General features: G+C 42.2%; 1 protein-coding gene across 1 annotated transcript in view; it reads right to left on the bottom strand.

The window, feature by feature from the left end:
* Positions 1-1243: 1243 nt before the first annotated feature.
* The window catches only part of ANO10 (anoctamin 10), a 164381-nt gene continuing 148282 nt past the window's right edge, over positions 1244-17342 (bottom strand). The window contains exons 12-13 of the mRNA XM_082259710.1: positions 12942-13061; positions 1244-1908 (exon numbers count right to left, since the gene is read on the bottom strand). Of these exons, the coding sequence (XP_082115836.1) occupies positions 1834-1908; positions 12942-13061 (195 nt within the window). The 3' untranslated portion in view covers positions 1244-1833. The remainder of the gene's footprint in view (positions 1909-12941; positions 13062-17342) is intronic.

Raw genomic sequence — 17342 nt, 5'->3', positions numbered from 1 at the left:
TTTCTGACCATATCAAATCCAGTAAACACACAATACTGATTGGTATCGTTTGGCTCTATGTCATTTTACAAAATACAGAACAATCATTATATGTCAGCTAGAACTACTATTAGGGAAATTGGAAGTGACTTATTTTTACATTCTTCCACGTTTGTTGTTCTTTGAATTTAAAGGGCCCTTTGAGTTCAGTCTGGATTTGTCTGTCCGTTTTTGGATCGAATCCAGGCTGAACCACAATGTATGTCTATGGGCGAGCAGATGTAAATGGATGATCATCTGTTTACATCCATGTCCTTTTACGTTTAGACAGATCTGAATTGATGTAAACGGATACCATCCGTTTAAGCCCATTTTTAGGTAAGAAATATTTTTGTTTATACTTTTGTCATCTAGTATTGCTTTCTGCAATAACTAAAATAAACGGAATAAAAAAAACGGATGTAAACTGAACTGAACATGGATATGCAAACTAATGTAAACTGAATCTGCGTTCATCAGTTTTTTCTTAAAGTGTTACTAAACCCAGGAGCCTACATTCCCTATATCTGGTCTCCCACAGTACACAGAATATGGAAATGCAATTATTTTAGTAAATATAAATAGATAAATACCCTTTCTCAACAGCAGTATATTGTAACCTTGTGACTTGTATCAGTTCCTAGTAAAGCTTGTAGGAGGAGTTTTCATTCTCTCCTGATCCTCTGTCTGGACAGTGCTGATTGGCCCTGTGCTGATCACATGTACCTCCCAAGAAAAAACTTTCTAGCAATACACACCAAACTGAGCAGCCGCCCCCTGGCTCTGTAAATATCAGGTTATTTTTTGGAAACCGTGAAAGAAGGAGGATCAGAGAAGACAGGATCAAACAGCCTTTATACACAATGCAAAGGAGTAACCCCTTAGGTTCCACAGTGAGTATAACAAGCGTGCTTTACTGCATATGCAGACTGATTTTACTGTTGTGGATTTAGTAACATTTTAAGCAAAAAACGTGAGTGAACTGATGACCATGAGAAAGGAACCCAAGGGCAGATTCCATTGTAATCAGCAGGGGATCTGTGAGCCTATTCTCCTGCTGATAAGAGCAGAGTGGCCAGATGATACATTTATGTCTGCTCAGTATCTGCAGAGCCAACACGGGCAGAGCTCAGATTATTATATGGGCAGCCAGGAGTGAATGAATCCCGCTGTCCGTTTACACACGGTTACCTCTGATTCACCTAAACAGAAGAGGATGGAGTCCTCTCCCATTTTGTTAGTGGGCTTGATCGGACCTGGAGGTAGGTGAGTATAAACGGACCCGCCTGTCCTTAGGGATGAATAAACCTTCCGAGAGGGTCTGGCTGAAAAACTGACAAGTGGACATGATTGGAACGTTTGTCTGAAAGGGGCCTAAAGTGGGTAAAAGGGTATAGTGCATTTACATTTAAATACCTCTGTAAGAATAAATCAGCTGAATATCTACTTGTAAACCTGAATGATATACAGTATAAAATATTAGGGATGAGTAAACAATCACCTCATATATAAAACAAAGTACCTGTATTGCACGTATGCAATCCAGCTTTAGCTGGATTAAATTTCCCCTGATTACCCACCAGTTAATCAGAGTCCAATACACTTTCTATATACAATCCAAACAAAATAAAAGTACAGCAGACATCTCTTACACCATGCATATAACCATTTACATTACAGAGATAGAAGATAAGACATGTAGAGGTGATACAGTAAATCGCTTCATCCAGCAAAGCCAATGGCGCTTTGGTATAGGCAGCAGTGGACAGGTATTGCATTGCACAATGAAATACTTTCTTTTATCTTCTTACTTCTCTAGTTTTCATCAATAAACAGGTTGTCTTTCTCCGGAGTGCTTTCATTGAGTGATTCGCAAGACAGCTTTACTTGCTAGAAAACCACAAGAAAAGTTAGAATAAAAAAAACGGTAATTTTAGTGAAATCACTAGATTGTGTTGGTACAATTAAAACCGATTTTTGACATTTAGTGCATATTCTACCATAAAAACTAGTGGAGTGGTAAGGGACAATCGTACCAATATGTACCCTTGCTCACACTAGCAGTTTTTAGCTGGAAGCATGTGACAGATTGCAAATAATGAAGGCAGTACTGAAGATATTAATGGCCTCAGGTGTGGGTGTCCCCTGCAGCATTAAACTCCAATGTATCTGCGGTATGTGTTTACATTAAAAAAGCTGCTGCACAGGACTGAACCCAAATTTGGAATGTACATGTAAATGTGTACTGCTCTTATAAATAAATATTTTTTGCCTATATTTGTGAACATACCAAATGAAGGCCTTTCTTTTACTTAAAAAAACATGTATGAGTTTGTACCATACAAGGCCCTGTAACATGTTCACTTTAACCACTTAAGCCCCGGAAGATTTTACCCCCTTCCTGACCAGGGCCTATTTTGCTATTCGGCACTGCGTGGCTTTAACGAACAATTGCGCGGTCGTGCAACGCTGTACCTAAACGAATTTGACGTCCTATTTCCCACAAACAGAGCTTTCTTTTGGTGGTATTTGATCACCTGTGCGATTTTTTGATCATGCGCTATAAACAAAAAAAGAGTAACAATTTTGCAAAAATAACAATATTTTTCAAATTTTTTTTATATGAAATTCCCCCCCAAAAAAATGTAAAAATCTAAATTTTTTAACATTTTGGGCCATTTTTTTTTTTACCATATGTTTGGTAAAAAAAAAAAAAAAAATCGCAAAAAGCGTATTTTGATTGGTTTGCGCAAAAGTTATTGCGTTTACTAACAAAGGGAAAGATTTTTGTAATTTTTGTTGTTTTTTTTTTTAACGCGTAATGGCGGCGATCTGCGTTTTTTTTTTTTTGCAGGACTGTGACATTGCGGCAGACAGATCGGACCCTTGACTGACATTTTTGACACTTTTGGGGTTACCAGTGACATTACTGCAGTAATCAGTGCTATACATATGCACTGTTACTGTAAAAATGACACTGGCAGTGAAGGAGTTAACTTTATTGGAGAGGGAGGGGTTAAGTGTGTCCCTAGGGGCGTGTTTCTAACTGTGATTGGCTGTGGCTACTAGTGTAAGAACAGAGATCAACGGTCCTACATAGTAGAACCGTGTGATCTCCATTCTTACACAGGGAAGAATTACAGGCGGCTTTGTGTAATGGAAGATCGCGAGTGCTCGGCGGACATCGGGTCCGCTGGGCACACGCGCGGGGGGGGGGGTCTGTGACCGCGCGGGAGTGGGAGCGCGCCTCCGGCGGCGCGCGCTCGCTCCCTAGAGCCTCACAGGCTAGCGACGTAGCCCTACGTCGCTTTGCCTCTGAGGGGCTGACTGCCAACGTAAATAGTCGTGCGGCGGTCGGCAAGTGGTTAAGGCCTCCTGCACTCTGGTTTGATGTAATCGCTGTTTCTCCTGAAAGGAAAAAAAATCTACCTGGGATTCAATTTTTCAAATGTGTTTAGGTGCTTTTGGGAACTTATTTTATTGGCCACAATTGCAATTTATTCTGGCCATTAAAATGATCTGCATCTAGATGTGTTTAGCCAAGTTTAGCAGTTTTTAGACCCAAAAGCTTTGATTCTTCTGCATTCAGGAGAGGAGCTTTGGCTGTCTCTAATTTCTCCTGCTCCAAAAATTTGGTAAAAGCCTATGAGGTTGATTTACTAAAACTGGAAAGCGCATACTCTAATTTCAGCTTGTTGAATTAAGCTTTGACAACAAAACCTGGAAACGGACTGGTTTCTATGCAGAGCTTCGCCAGATTTTGCACTCTCCACTTTTAGTAAAACAACCCCTACGTTGCATGGACACATAGGCTTTTATAGAGGGGAGTTCAGGGGCAAAATGCCCAAAGCCCCAAAAACATCAGTTTAGGAGCAACAGTGTACACATGAACACTAATGCAGACCACCACCAGCAACATACACTTTCTTTCATCTTCCATTAGTCTGTTCAGCCAATAGAGCAAAAGGAAATCCCTGTGTAAGCTTTGAGTCACATCTTACATAAGACTATGATCCCCTCATGTGACAGCACAACATTGCTGCAGAGCTATTACATGAGGTAAGTCAAATGCTCCTCCATTCCTGGAAGTACAAGGTACTGTATTTCCGTCAGCTTCCAGCAGTGAATGGTGCACCATGCAGTAAACAAAGGGTAAGTATAAGCTGTTAAAGATGGGGTGTTAAAGCAAACCTGTTTGCTGACTAAAAGACTGAGTCTATTAAAAGATACTGGTCACTGATCCGACCCGACTTCGGGCGACTAAATAAGTCGCCCGTGCACCGCGACTTTGGCGCGGCTTGCAACGACTTCACATAATGGAAGTCAATGCAAGTCGCTCTGACTTTGCAAAAAAAAAAAAAGGTGCAGGAACCTTTTTCTAAGTCAGAGCGACTCAGAACAGTTCCATAGCACAGCATGGACCGCTACTTGTCAGGCGACCAAAAAAATTAAATACATTCCAGGTGCATCAAAACTAAAACTATTCAATGTCTTACAGTTTGTTTTATTTCCAAAGCAGCTGCAGGCTGAGTGGAAAAGCCTAACCCTCACCAGCAAGCTACAGAGAAAGACCCTAATTCCCTGTGGGGAAGCATTAAATTCTCTGGAGAGGTCCTACAACATGTTCCCTGTGACAGAGCTCTGTAATCAGTGAGATATATGAGCTTTGCTGATTCAGAAGCTAAACGTCTGAATTAGAAGGGGGCGTGTAGGACCTCTGCAGATAGACCACTGCTTACCCACAGAAAGCAAGGTTCCCTCTCTGCAGGGAAATTACTTTTCTACTCAGGATATAACTGCTTTAGAAATAAAACGAACTTTAAAACACCGAACATCATTTGCATTGTGTGTCCTCATTCACACTGCCGCTCCTACGTTTAGATGTTGTAAATGCAGAAGTAATTTGTGAAGCATAAACAAATTTTTGGTTTCCCAGATTACTTTTTCCTGCATTTAGATGTTCCTGCTTTAGCTGTGTTTACGTGCGTTTAGAGTGTCTTATCAGATTCTGGACACGAAGAATTATATTTTCTCTAAACTGACTGACTGCAAGCTCGTTTGGCTGTACTTCTCCTGTGAATCACAGGAGTGCAATTTGTTCTGCCCTCCTGTGACCCATTTTCAGCAGACACCGAGCTGAAGCCCACTGTTGGCTTACGTCACAGAGCCAGTCCAGGCTGGGGCAAGATCATGACAATATGGTCGGGATCTGCCCACATGCCTGGACCGCCACCCAGCTCACCCTCTCAGGTTACAGTCACCAGCTCTCTACTCTTGGAGCTCTTAGAACTGAGCGATCAGCAGTCTTTGATCGCCCGGTTCACAGCCTTAGAGCCGACAGTGGACAGATGCAGCATCTGATCGATGCTACATCCACCAAGTTAAGTAGGGTTATTAAAAAAAAAAATCCCTTACTTCTCATTTAAATGCAGGTAAACCCACAATGTAAATGACACCAATAAAAAATCATTACATGCATTTTGAAGTGTCTTCTAAATGCATATATATACAGGTTTCACAATGCTAGTGTGAACAAGGCCTTGACTTTATCTGGATTTTAAGGATTCTTACCAGATACATTTAGGGAGCCTGAACTGTACTGACTGTAACCTTCCAAAAATGGCATTTTCTTGCTTTTTTTTTTGTATTGGATAGAATGAGAATGATTAGAATCTCTTTCCGATTTTTACTGCTCTCTGGGGCTTTTTTTTAGAGAGATTTACCCTCACTACCTATCCTGCTAACAATTTCACCAGACAGGAATTGGACAAAATCTCCAAAAGCAGCACAAACAGAAATATGGTTGTCCCTTTTCCAGATTTTCACTTGCTTCCTAACTGGTAAAATTACAGTCTTCTAATAGAGTTCTGCAGAGTATTAAAATCCTTATAAGGAACCCCTTTTTCATTCTATTCAAATACATAGACATGCGTAGACATACACTCTGCTATTGGCAACTTGAATATGGAATATGGAAAAGCTGTATATATCTGTATTGACAAAAAATTCCCCTAGGGGTGGGACTTTATAGGCACAATAGTATAAAATAGAACATATATGTATAAAAGATTTGCATGATTGTTAGAGAAAAAAAAAAAAAAAAAATTATATGCAAACAAATCAGTCAATGTAATTAAAGCTAGATACACATAAATGCATCAAACTAAAAAGATAAATAAATAGATTACATTGACTGATTTGTTTGCATATATTTTTTTTTTTTTCTCTAACAATCATGCATTTTAATAGTAAATCATACAAACATCATCAGTCTCACAGAATTTTGGATATAGAGGTGCATGTTGTTTTTGCCCCTTTTGGCAAAAAATGGATTTTTGTAAAATCTTACCGTAAAATCCTTTTCTCTTAGCTCATTGACAGACGTAGTCCTCGGTGATACAGCACCTTCGGGTTATGTTGCCTCCACAGGAGTAGGACTAGACAGGAAATGAAAAATGCTCTGGCCACACCCCAGGGGCAGTCCCCGAGGGTATATCCTCTCTCTCTCTGCCACAGCAAATCAGTTATGTCACAAAAGCAGTGCTTAGAGAATTTAACCCAACCCAACTCAAAAACAGAGGGGCGGGTACTACGTCTGTCAATGAGCTAAGAGAAAAGGATTTTACGGTAAGATTTTACAAAAATCCATTTTTCTCTATCGCTCATTGACAGACGTAGTCCTCGGTGATACAGCACCTTCGGGAAGTCCCAGAGCAGTATCACAAATGAGGGGTGGGAAAATGGAAATCAAATCCAAATCTAGAAGGGCCAACCGGTGCCAACTAGAAGTTTACAATGCTCATCCTTAATGATGAGACTCAACAAAAAAATTTTCAAACAGAAAAAAACCCTCGAGGTAGACCACCGGTCTCCTCAAATTGCGGCCTGCAAAACCTTGCGACCAAATGAGGCATCCGCCGATGCCATCACATCAATTTTATAAAATTTTGTAAAGGTATGTACCGACGACCAGGTGGCCGCTTTACATACCTGGACCACTGACGCCTGATGGCGAAAGGCCCAGGAAGAACTGAGCGCTCGAGTGAAGTGCGCCCTAACAGGGAACGGAGGATTCCGACCCTTAATAGAATAAGCCTGTACCACTGTCTGACTGATCCATGTAGATATGGTCGCGGCAGACACAGGCAACCCCCTTCAAGGGCTATCCGTGATCACAAAAAGTGAGTCCGTCTTACGAAAACCACTTTAGGAAGGAAGGATGGATTCGGAAGAAGAACCACCTTATCCCTATGAACCACCAGATCTGGGGAACGACAGGATAATGCGGCCAGTTCTGACACCCTGCGTACAGAAGTAATGGCCACCAAGAAGGCCACCTTCTGGGAATGTAAGCAAGGGAATCTCCCTAATATCTTCAAAGAGAAGTTTCTGAAGAACCGACCACACTAAATTAAGATACCAGGCGGTAAGGGTGCGCACACTGGCGGAGCCAGATGTCGCACCCCCTGGATGAAATTCCGCACCAAGGAATGATTAGCCAAAGGTTTCTTGAAAGAAGATTGCTAACGCCGAAAACCTGACCCTTGATCGTGCTCAAGGATAGTTTCTGCTCAACCCCTTGTTGCAGACAGACCAAAATTCGGGTCACCGAATAGGTCTGTGGGGGAAATCCAATAGATTCACACCATGCAATAGAAGACTTCCATGTGCTGGAAGTCGCTTTCCTTGCTTTAACTGGAGGTAGGAATAACTGAAGCTGACACTCCCTTGTCCTTCAGTACCTGGGTCTCAATGGCCAGGCCATTAAGCCAGCGACTGTAAAGCAAGATGGAAGATCGGTCCCTGAGACCGCAAATCCTCCCTGAGAGGAAGTCTCCAAGGAGCGTCCGCGACTAGCCTCGCCAAGTCGGCGTACCAGGCTCGACGAGGTCAATCCGGAATTTCCAGAATAACTGGAATTCCCTCCACCTCTATCCTGCGAAGAAGTTCCCGCAGCAACTTGAGAGGATGGAAGGCATGCCGTAGCTGATACTGCCCCCACGGGGCGATCAGCGTTTCTGCTGCGTCCGCTAGAGGATTGTGGCGCGAGCTACAAACCTCCGCACCTTCCTGTTAGGCCAAGGTGCCAACAGATCCACATCCGGAATGTCCCAATGAAGGGACAGCTAGGGAAAAACCTCTGGATGAAGAGGCCATATGCGATTGGATCCGAATCGGGCTGCTCTAGAGCTGCTCGATCCAGTAAATCAGACAAAATCTGATCGCTCTCAGTTCCGATACCCTTATTGGTAATCTGGATACTATCGGAAGAAATGACTTCCCCTGGTTGAGCATCGGAGACTTCCTGGTCCGCTCGCTCAACCGGATCCGATTGTCCAGGGAATCGGAATTCTGATTCCATTAAAAAAGAATCTCCTTCAGGAGAATTCGGGTATGAGACTGGGTATACGGTACTGCCTCTAAGAAGGCCACCATCAGTCCCAGCCAATTGACGGACAGCAACATCCGAATCGTTGACTGAACCTTCTGGAGTTTCCCAGCAAGGAGAAACTCTCTTGCCCAGGATGTATCCAACCTTAGGCCCAGATAGTTCAGTCTCCTGGTGGGAACCAGGGATGATCTTTGGGAAAGCGAAAAAACGCTGATGTCCTGCGATGATGGGGATATAAAGATAGGCATCCTATATGTCTATGGATGCCAGGAAATCTCTTTGATGCAGGGAGGCCACCACTGTACGGATGGACTCTATTTCTTCCCAAGTCCAGATTTGGACGCACCTTGCCCTCTTTCCTGGGCATTGTGAATAGGTTCGAATAGAACCCCTGAAACCGTTCAATGTTAGAAGGGAAGAATCGCACCGGTGGAAGTGATCGAAACTCGATCCTGTGTCTTCCAGAAACCGGTAAAGACATCCCCCCCCCCACCCCAGAGATGGGTAGGGGCGCATCAGGCTATATTCTTCAGGCTTGGCTGAGCCGGACTCTTTGTTTACCCGACCAGCGCCCTTTGAAACCCCTCTAAAGGGGCTTTGGAGGGTTTCGCCTTATCGCCCGCCCTCGCGGAACGAACAACTCTATATGAGCAGAAAAGGAAGGTCCTCGTTAGTTACGAGGTCTTTTTATCCTAACAGTCTGTGGCAAGACAGCAGGTGGTACCGTCTATCCTATAAAGAGGAATTCCTCAAAACGGATAGCACCTAGCCATGCGTTTGGAAATAACAGGGGTTCGTTTCTAAACGACCCCATTTGGGTAAAGGAAAATCCTTCGCCCTTTTGGTAGGCTAACAAGAACCAAAAAAGGAATCTCAGTTTCAGCTACCTCTGCCGGTGTAACCTCAAGACTAAAGGTTTCCCGGACGGACACAACTAGTGCATCCACCACTCTTGTGCTATGGCGGAGGCAGAAACGTGCTCCTCACTGCTGAGGAGATATTACCTGAGACAACAGCCCCCTAAGAGGGACCTGCAACTGCATTGACCAGTTCCGAATCCGTATCTGAAGTATCTGATAAACAATAGGGGTAGGCGGGGGTCGCTTCTTGATCCCCGTCCCTGACAGGCCACCTCCACCCGGGATACCAAAGACTCCAAAACTGCTGATAATGCATTAAAAACAAGTGGGGTACTGAAGGGTCCTGCGGCCACCTTGAGGGGATCAGGTGGGGATACCTATGCGGCAGGGTCAATGATTATACAAGACACTTGCCAGCGACAAAAAATGACAAAGTAAAAAAAAAACTTTTTTTTTTTTTTTTGTGTCTCCCAGTCGCAACAGCGCCCCTCAGTGTTACCTGCCTTTTTGGACCCCACAGAGAGAGAGAGACAGACCCCAAGGCTCATCCCTGATGCACAGAAGTTTTCATCAGCTTGCTCAGTGCTTGTCTTGTTACAGACAGGAAGTCTTTGGCCCTATTTCCTGGGTAAAAGAGGCGGCTCCGCCCCTTAACACGCCTGCCGGCTCCTCCCCCTGGCTCCATGAGGTGTTTGAGTCACCTCAAACATGGCCGCCCCCATGCTGGAGACACGAGGCTACACCAAAATGGCGGCCTCGTGCGATCTACATGTCTGCAGAAGGATCTCGGCCTCACAACCCTTCACCCTCAAGGTGGTCAGCGTGGTCGGAGGTACCGGATCCTAGCGGGCCGTATGCGGTCCGTGGCCGTCGGGAGGCATCTGCTTAGCTGGAGGAATGATCTGGAATGCAGTATACATGTATAGACATCGCCCTGTGGCTACTGACAGGTAGGATACCTTATACTATCACAGTAAAGTTCTAGTACTGCCACTGACTACAATCATTTACACATTTTTACAATTAGATTGTCAGCTCCCAAACCAAGCCTCCTGGCTTTTTGTACACAAAAATCACACTCAATTAGGGGGATCTGTGACATGTTGTAGGATAGAGGGCAACCCATCCTTACCATTACAGAGAGGGGCCCGCGTTCACCACAAGACCCGTCAGGGGGAAAGGGGGAACATACTACTCACCATACCGGAACCAGGTGGGCGCCAACTCCTGACAGTACCCCTCTCCACCGAGGTAGGAGGGCTGTCGACCAATACGGACGCCGTGACTCATGGTCTTTGGCGTTTCAGCGAGACGTTTAACTCGCAGGGTCAGTCCCCGTCCAGTGGGACTATGTCGCGGCCGACCCAGCGCGGAGCTATGGCCTGCACGCGCTCGTAGGCTGAACTGGGGTGACCACTGGATCTCAACATCCCGCCCGTCGCCCAGTTCAGCTTTCTTGCTTGAAGATCTCACAGGAACACTGGAGAAAAAAAGCTGTCTTAAAAAATTCTTTTCTAAGAAAAAAATCCTGCCAGGACCGAAGATCCCAGCAAGGTATCTAGGTCCTTACTCCTGACTAGACAGAAAAAAACTGATTTGCTGTGGCAGAGAGAGAGAGGATATACCCTCGGGGACTGCCCCTGGGGTGTGGCCAGAGCATTTTTCATTTCCTGTCTAGTCCTACTCCTGTGGAGGCAACATAACCCGAAGGTGCTGTATCACCGAGGACTACATCTGTCAATGAGCGATAGAGAAATCTATATTTACTTTTGCTATAAAATACACAATTCTATATATCCTATGGAATCTACATCTTCCTTTGTTTTGATTTCTACAGCTTGGACAGGCTTATGCCAGTCCCATCCCGCTAAGCAACAATTGGACTCCAGCTGCCCTGAATTAGGAGACACTGTGGCCACTAGTCTTCTTTTCCCACCTCCTGTATGATATACATAATAAGGAGAAAAAACTCTCATCACTGAACACATGGCATTGTTTGGGTCGTAGCTCCTCTATTCCCTGTTTTTAAACCTGCAAGCTCCCTTGTATTTGTGAAAACCAACCATGTAAGTGTACCAATCATCTGTAAACTTTCTACATATGATATTCTAGTTGCAAATGCTTTCTTGTTAAAATGTCATATATTATATAGGTTTTTTTTAACACTTACAGATAGGATGCCAGTATTATCCCTGACGAAGGGGTCATAAAAACCTCGAAACGCGTCGGATATCTGGTCCTGTTGATTGAGGTTCTGTTTTCATCATACACACAGTGTGCTTGCATTGCTTGTTTTTAATGCATATACCAACTATTGTTGTATTTTTTTCTATGTGTACTCAATAAATATAAATCTTTTATACATATATGTTCTATTTTATACTATTGTGCCTATAAAGTCCCACCCCTAGGGGAATTTTTTGTCAATATATGATATTAGGGATGTGGCACACCTTATAGAGACTCATAGCAGGAACACACCCAATAAATATATATCTGTATTGTATTGAGTTAAACAGTGTCATTAAAGATGAGGCCCCTAATAATTGATCAATAATAATTATAACAGTAGGGAATTTTCACCTGCACCTCCAAATTTCAGATTTTCAAAAATGTCAAATATGTTCTGTTCATTCATATTACTGCTAAAAATATACAACCCAGATGAATCACAAGCTGAGGCTGTTGACATTTTTCAGTAACATAACCAGGTGCCTAATTACAATACTACACTAATTACAAAAATATCATGAACAAATTATGCCAACCTTAACATTCCTCTAGATTTGAACCATTCCATTGGATTGTTCCAGAGCCTAAAGGGTTATTTTACTTTTCATTGGAGGTGGCTTTTTGTAACTCACATTAATAATTATCCTGATTGTCCCAATGAGCTGATAATCTGACTCTCCTTTTGCTAAATAAATAATTTCCCAGCTGTCTCTATTTTGATAAGTCAGTCCTGATTGTTTGATCCCTAAGGTAGAAAGGTGTGTTTTTGCTAGTCTAGAGCTGGATACTTTAGAACTGGTCTTTGGAAATTTTAATTACAAGTATGAATATTTCTCATTGTAACAAAGACTGAAAATCACTTTAAATTACATATAAATCACATTCCATAACTGAAAGGTCCAGAAAAAAAGGTTCCATTCTAAATGTCTGGACAAAGCATGTCCAAGGCATGAGGCCATTAAAGTAGAAGTCCACCTTAATGCTAAAATCTCTAAATTTACAGGCATCCACAAACTAAGTATAACCCTGTAAAGAAGAAATTCCTATACATACCTTTTCTGAAGGCCCTTCCGGTCCAGTCCCATGCTGAGCTGTCAGCGGCAGGTTCACTGTGGAGGCGGGTGCAGAAGAGTCAGCCGACAACGGAAGCCCGATAGTAACTATGGGTGACGTCACTTCTCGTTCATTTCCCAGCCGTTGTGGGCTGTCTCCTCTGCAGAGCTTCCGCCCCTGGAGACCGGACGGCAGCGGCTTCAGAAAAGGTATGTATAAAGATTTATTTTTTTACAGGGCTAGATCGATTAGTCTTAGATCATGGATGCCTGTAGATTTACAGATTTTAGTGTTAGAGTGGACTTCTAATATAAAGATTCAAACTCCTTATCTTGTTTTCCTGATACTTTAACATGCCTTTCATTTTGTATATTTTTTTCTCTTACCTGTTTCTCTTTCAGAGCTTCCAGGGACTCAAATTCCAGCCTGGCTAATTTTATCCGGATGTCGTATGGCTGGTCAGGAATCACAAAGGCCAAGATACACTTCAGAGCTAATAGTGCGTGCTGTAAAAAAAAAAAAAGAAAATGATTAAACTGTACCAATTCCTAATATTCCTTACCCAACTGCAAGCTGGATGTGCTGTAAACAATCAGCTTAATGTACTGAAATAGGAGGGAAGGAGAAAACGTGGTTGTTAAAAATTTTTAAACAGGATAAAAAATTAAAACATAAGATTGATCATTTACTACTTTATTAGAGAGGTAATATGGATAGGTTTTAATTCTTGCACTCTGTATGCATAATATCTGCTATTACTGCATCTCATCCTCTGGTCCACATTCATGACAGGACTACAAGTAAGCCTAGGAAGTACAAACAGTTAAAAAGGTAATCCAGGTTATCTTATATTACAAATGTAGATGTCCTGGCACTGTCAGCCGATATGCGAGTTCTGGACGGGAGTCACCAGCACCCTTCATGGCCTGCTCTGCCTTACAGTCCCCTTGAGCATTTCGGTATGCCTGCTGGGCCTGGTGGAGGAGAAATCGCCACACAGGGCACAAAGGGCTCTCCTCTCAATTACACTTTTTTTATGCTCGTAAGGCCATCTTGTTGTGATGGAAGAAACCAGAAGCCCCCTTGTGACTTTTTTGGAAGGGGATCGTTAACAAGGTTCTGCCAACTCTATAAAGCCACGTACTTGAGCAGGGGCTTCCCACAAAAAGTTTCAAAATGTATGGCAGTGTTGGCTTTCAATCACAGACACGCTAGATTGAGTTTTTTCCTTTGATACTACTGTGATAGTCCTGATGTCTGTGCTATATGTGGACTCTAGAGTCTTAGTCTTGGCCAAGGGTGCCTCACTGTCTTATATAGTCAATGCTCTGTAATCTAGATGTATCTAAATGAGTGGGCCAATTGTCCTTTTTATTATGCACTTTATAGAAATGTTGCACATTTGGGTAGAGGGGAGGGGTTGGGTTTTGTTTACGCATACTCAATTGAATATGGTAAATAGGCTCACCGACTTGGTGAGATTTATCATGGGGTTGTAGATGGCTGTCGTTGATTGCACTGTTTTTTTTTTTCATATTCGTAAAAGTCTAATAAAAACTATTCCCCCCCAAAAAAAAAGAAAATGTAGATGTCAGTGTAAAGCTGCCTGCTTGACTTCCAACTCCAAAGAACGAGGTGCGCACTTCCACTCATCAGTGCCACTAAGCTAAAACATAACTTTTGTTATTCTTGTTAAAAATATACAGAGTGTATATGTGCTGTTACTCACAAGGGGGGCACCAAGACCCCAAATGACTTTCAACATTCCAAGATTGCTTGAATCTGGATTTAAAGACTCTTTATCCAATTGTAAAGATAGGTATATATATATATCTGCACATAAAGCCCTTTGGACTGAATTAACAATATTACAGACATATAAAAAAAAGGGCTACGCAATTGTGCCCCAGTTTTACTGAAAGAAGGCTTCAGCTCTAAACTATGAAAACAGTGACTACTGATTGGAATATCTATTCTCCCTAAAGCCCAGCATGCCAACTGTTTCATCCTCTGCTTAGTAGCACTCTGTTCCTATCTCTATGAGACCAAAGGTGTCCACATATTGACAGCAATATGGGAATCGGTGTCACCCCAGATAACCATGTGCCAACCATCCAACAAAAATAGAAAAAATAAAAAACCCAGCATGTTTCGCTCCAACGAGAAAGCTTCATCAGGGGTGCCAAAGATAATTAAAAACCTTTTTTTTTGGTGTTTGATGGTTTAGCACAGAGTTTGGGCCTTTTTCCCCTCCCTTAGGCCTCATTCTTATTCCCCATCACACCTGTTGCTTGTTGAACTGTTTTTGAAATGTTGAATCGTTTGTTTTAGTTGTGATGCCATGTAGGACGTGTAGGACAGGGGGTCTAACTCCGGTAGTGCACATCTGACATTGTGCCGCTAGGTATTTCTGTGTTACATAAGGGACCATACAATTGTTTCAGGGAAAGTGGCTTCATGCATGATGTGATAGATCGGGGGAGCTTTGCTCCGCACAACAAGCTAAGCCCACCATAGACGGTTTGAATCTCGGCTAGTTAAGCAGCAACCGGCTGAGATTCGAACCATGTATGGGAAGGCTGAATGTACCGAAGTTGATCTATCGATCTGCAGGAGGAATTCCCCTGTCAACATTGTCTGTGTTGATAAGAGAATTGAGTGATTTTCTTTCCTGCAAAATTGCTGTCTATGGCTGGCCTTATGCATCATGCTGCAGTGTGAATGAATTTATTGTGTGATTGCAACTGTATTGTAATGTAGTCGTGCGCTGCATCGCAGTACAGGGTGGAATGTACCCCAATAAAGTATCTTGTTTATTATATATTTTATATATATAAAAAAAAAAATAGATAAGAGGAATGTATTCCAGGAAACCTCTCGGGACTTTTTGCTACCAGCTTTCCATGTTTAAGGAAACCACAGATCATTTTCCACTGTTAAAAACTGTATGTTTTATACAATTGAAAATGCAGAATTTTTATAAGATATACTGTAGGGGTGGATTTAGTAAAGGCATATCATTTCTCCAAAGCTCAGTAAATAAGGGAAAGCTCTTCTGACTTCCATCATCCAATCATGTACAATCAAAAATGCTGTTTTTGTTTTATTATCCTTTCATATGATTAGATATTCTTTTGAAGCTTCGCCTCATTTAGTAAGCTCTGGAGCAACTGCATTTGCAAAAAAGGACAGCCTATTTACCTTTAGTAAATTAATTACTAATCATTGTTCTAGTAACAACCATTTAAATTTAGCAAAAAGATAAACTAAAGGGATAGTAAACCCAACATCCCTATAACTCTCCAAATCAACCATACCACTTAGACTTGTGAGCTTATATTACTGTATTTACCAATAAAGATGAAATATTACAAATGATCATGTTCTACCATTATTATATGGATATATGGTTGGTGAAAGGAGTTGGAATTCACTTCTCTATGTGTTTCGTAGACTTACGTTCACTTCCTCAGTAGTTACACAAGGTGTATAGTATGTGATCAAAGCATATTTTTTAAGGAAAAACTTTTTTATTACATTCCTCAGTCAGTGCCACTCAGAAGGCAAAAACTTCTAATTCTCCAAGCTCAGTCAGCCAATGGCAGTACATAATGCAGAAAATAATATGTGAACATTTGTTAGAATTTTTTTTTTTTTAAACCCCAAATGTAAAATTAAACTTACAATACAAACAGAGAAGCTGGGCTGGTGCTATCATTAGCAAGAATATCAATTTTGACTGAACTTCAATTATATTGACCTGCAAGGATATGAAATATATAACCTTCCTGAAAGAAACCATCAAGTTCTTTCTTTCGTTACACAGCAGTTTCTCATAGAAAACATGCCATAATTATATAGTATTGGATTCTAATAACTAACACTATGAAAAAAAAAACAAATAATAGAATGTCTCTTGATTTGCTGGCTATAATTTTTTGATAGAAATAGAATAGAAAAGAATTTGCTAAAGCATATAATTATCAAAATCATGGATCAGCAGTGTTCAAATGAGGACCAGAAATTTGTGGCTTAATACATGGTCAGAATTTTTAACTCCTGTCCTAGAAACGACCACACTATTTTGTGTATGGGCATCACAGAAACCGGAAGTGAGGGGAAATCTCTCCTTTTAACCACTTGCCGACCGCTGCAAGTACATATACTGCGGCGGTCAGCCCCTGGCAGGCAAAGTGACGTATGGGTACGTCACTCGCCTGCGAGCCAATAGGGGGCGTGCGTGCCCCGCCGGAGGCGCGCTCCCATCCCCGCTCGTTTACTGTGATCCCCACTCGCGATCGTCCGGTACAGAGGGAGAAAGGCAGGCGGCTAATGTAAACACAGCCGCCTGTCATTCTCTCTTGTGTAAGTGCAGAGATCATACGGTCCTGCTATGTAGGATCGTATATCTCTGTAGTTACACAAACAGCCACATCCCTTTACAGTTAGAAGCACGCCCCTAGGGACACATTTAACCCCTGCATCTCCAATAAAGTTAACCCCTTCCCTGCCAGTGTAATTTTTACAGTAACAGTGCATATGTATAGCACTGATTACTGTAGTAATGTCACTGGTACCCCCAAAAGTGTCAAAAATGTCAGTTAAGGGTCCGATCCGTCCGCCGCAATGTCGCAGTCCCACAAAAAAAAAATCGCAGATCGCCGCCATTACTCGTTAAAACAATAAAAATGACAAAAATCTTTCCCTTAGTTAGTAAACGCAATAACTTTTGCGCAAACCAATCAAAATAGGCTTATTGCGATTTTTTTACCAAACATATGTAGCAG

This window comes from Pelophylax lessonae, assembly GCF_965119305.1.
Source record: "Pelophylax lessonae genome assembly, chromosome: 5".
Taxonomy (NCBI): domain Eukaryota; kingdom Metazoa; phylum Chordata; class Amphibia; order Anura; family Ranidae; genus Pelophylax; species Pelophylax lessonae.
This window is presented reverse-complemented; position numbering and strand designations above follow the sequence as displayed.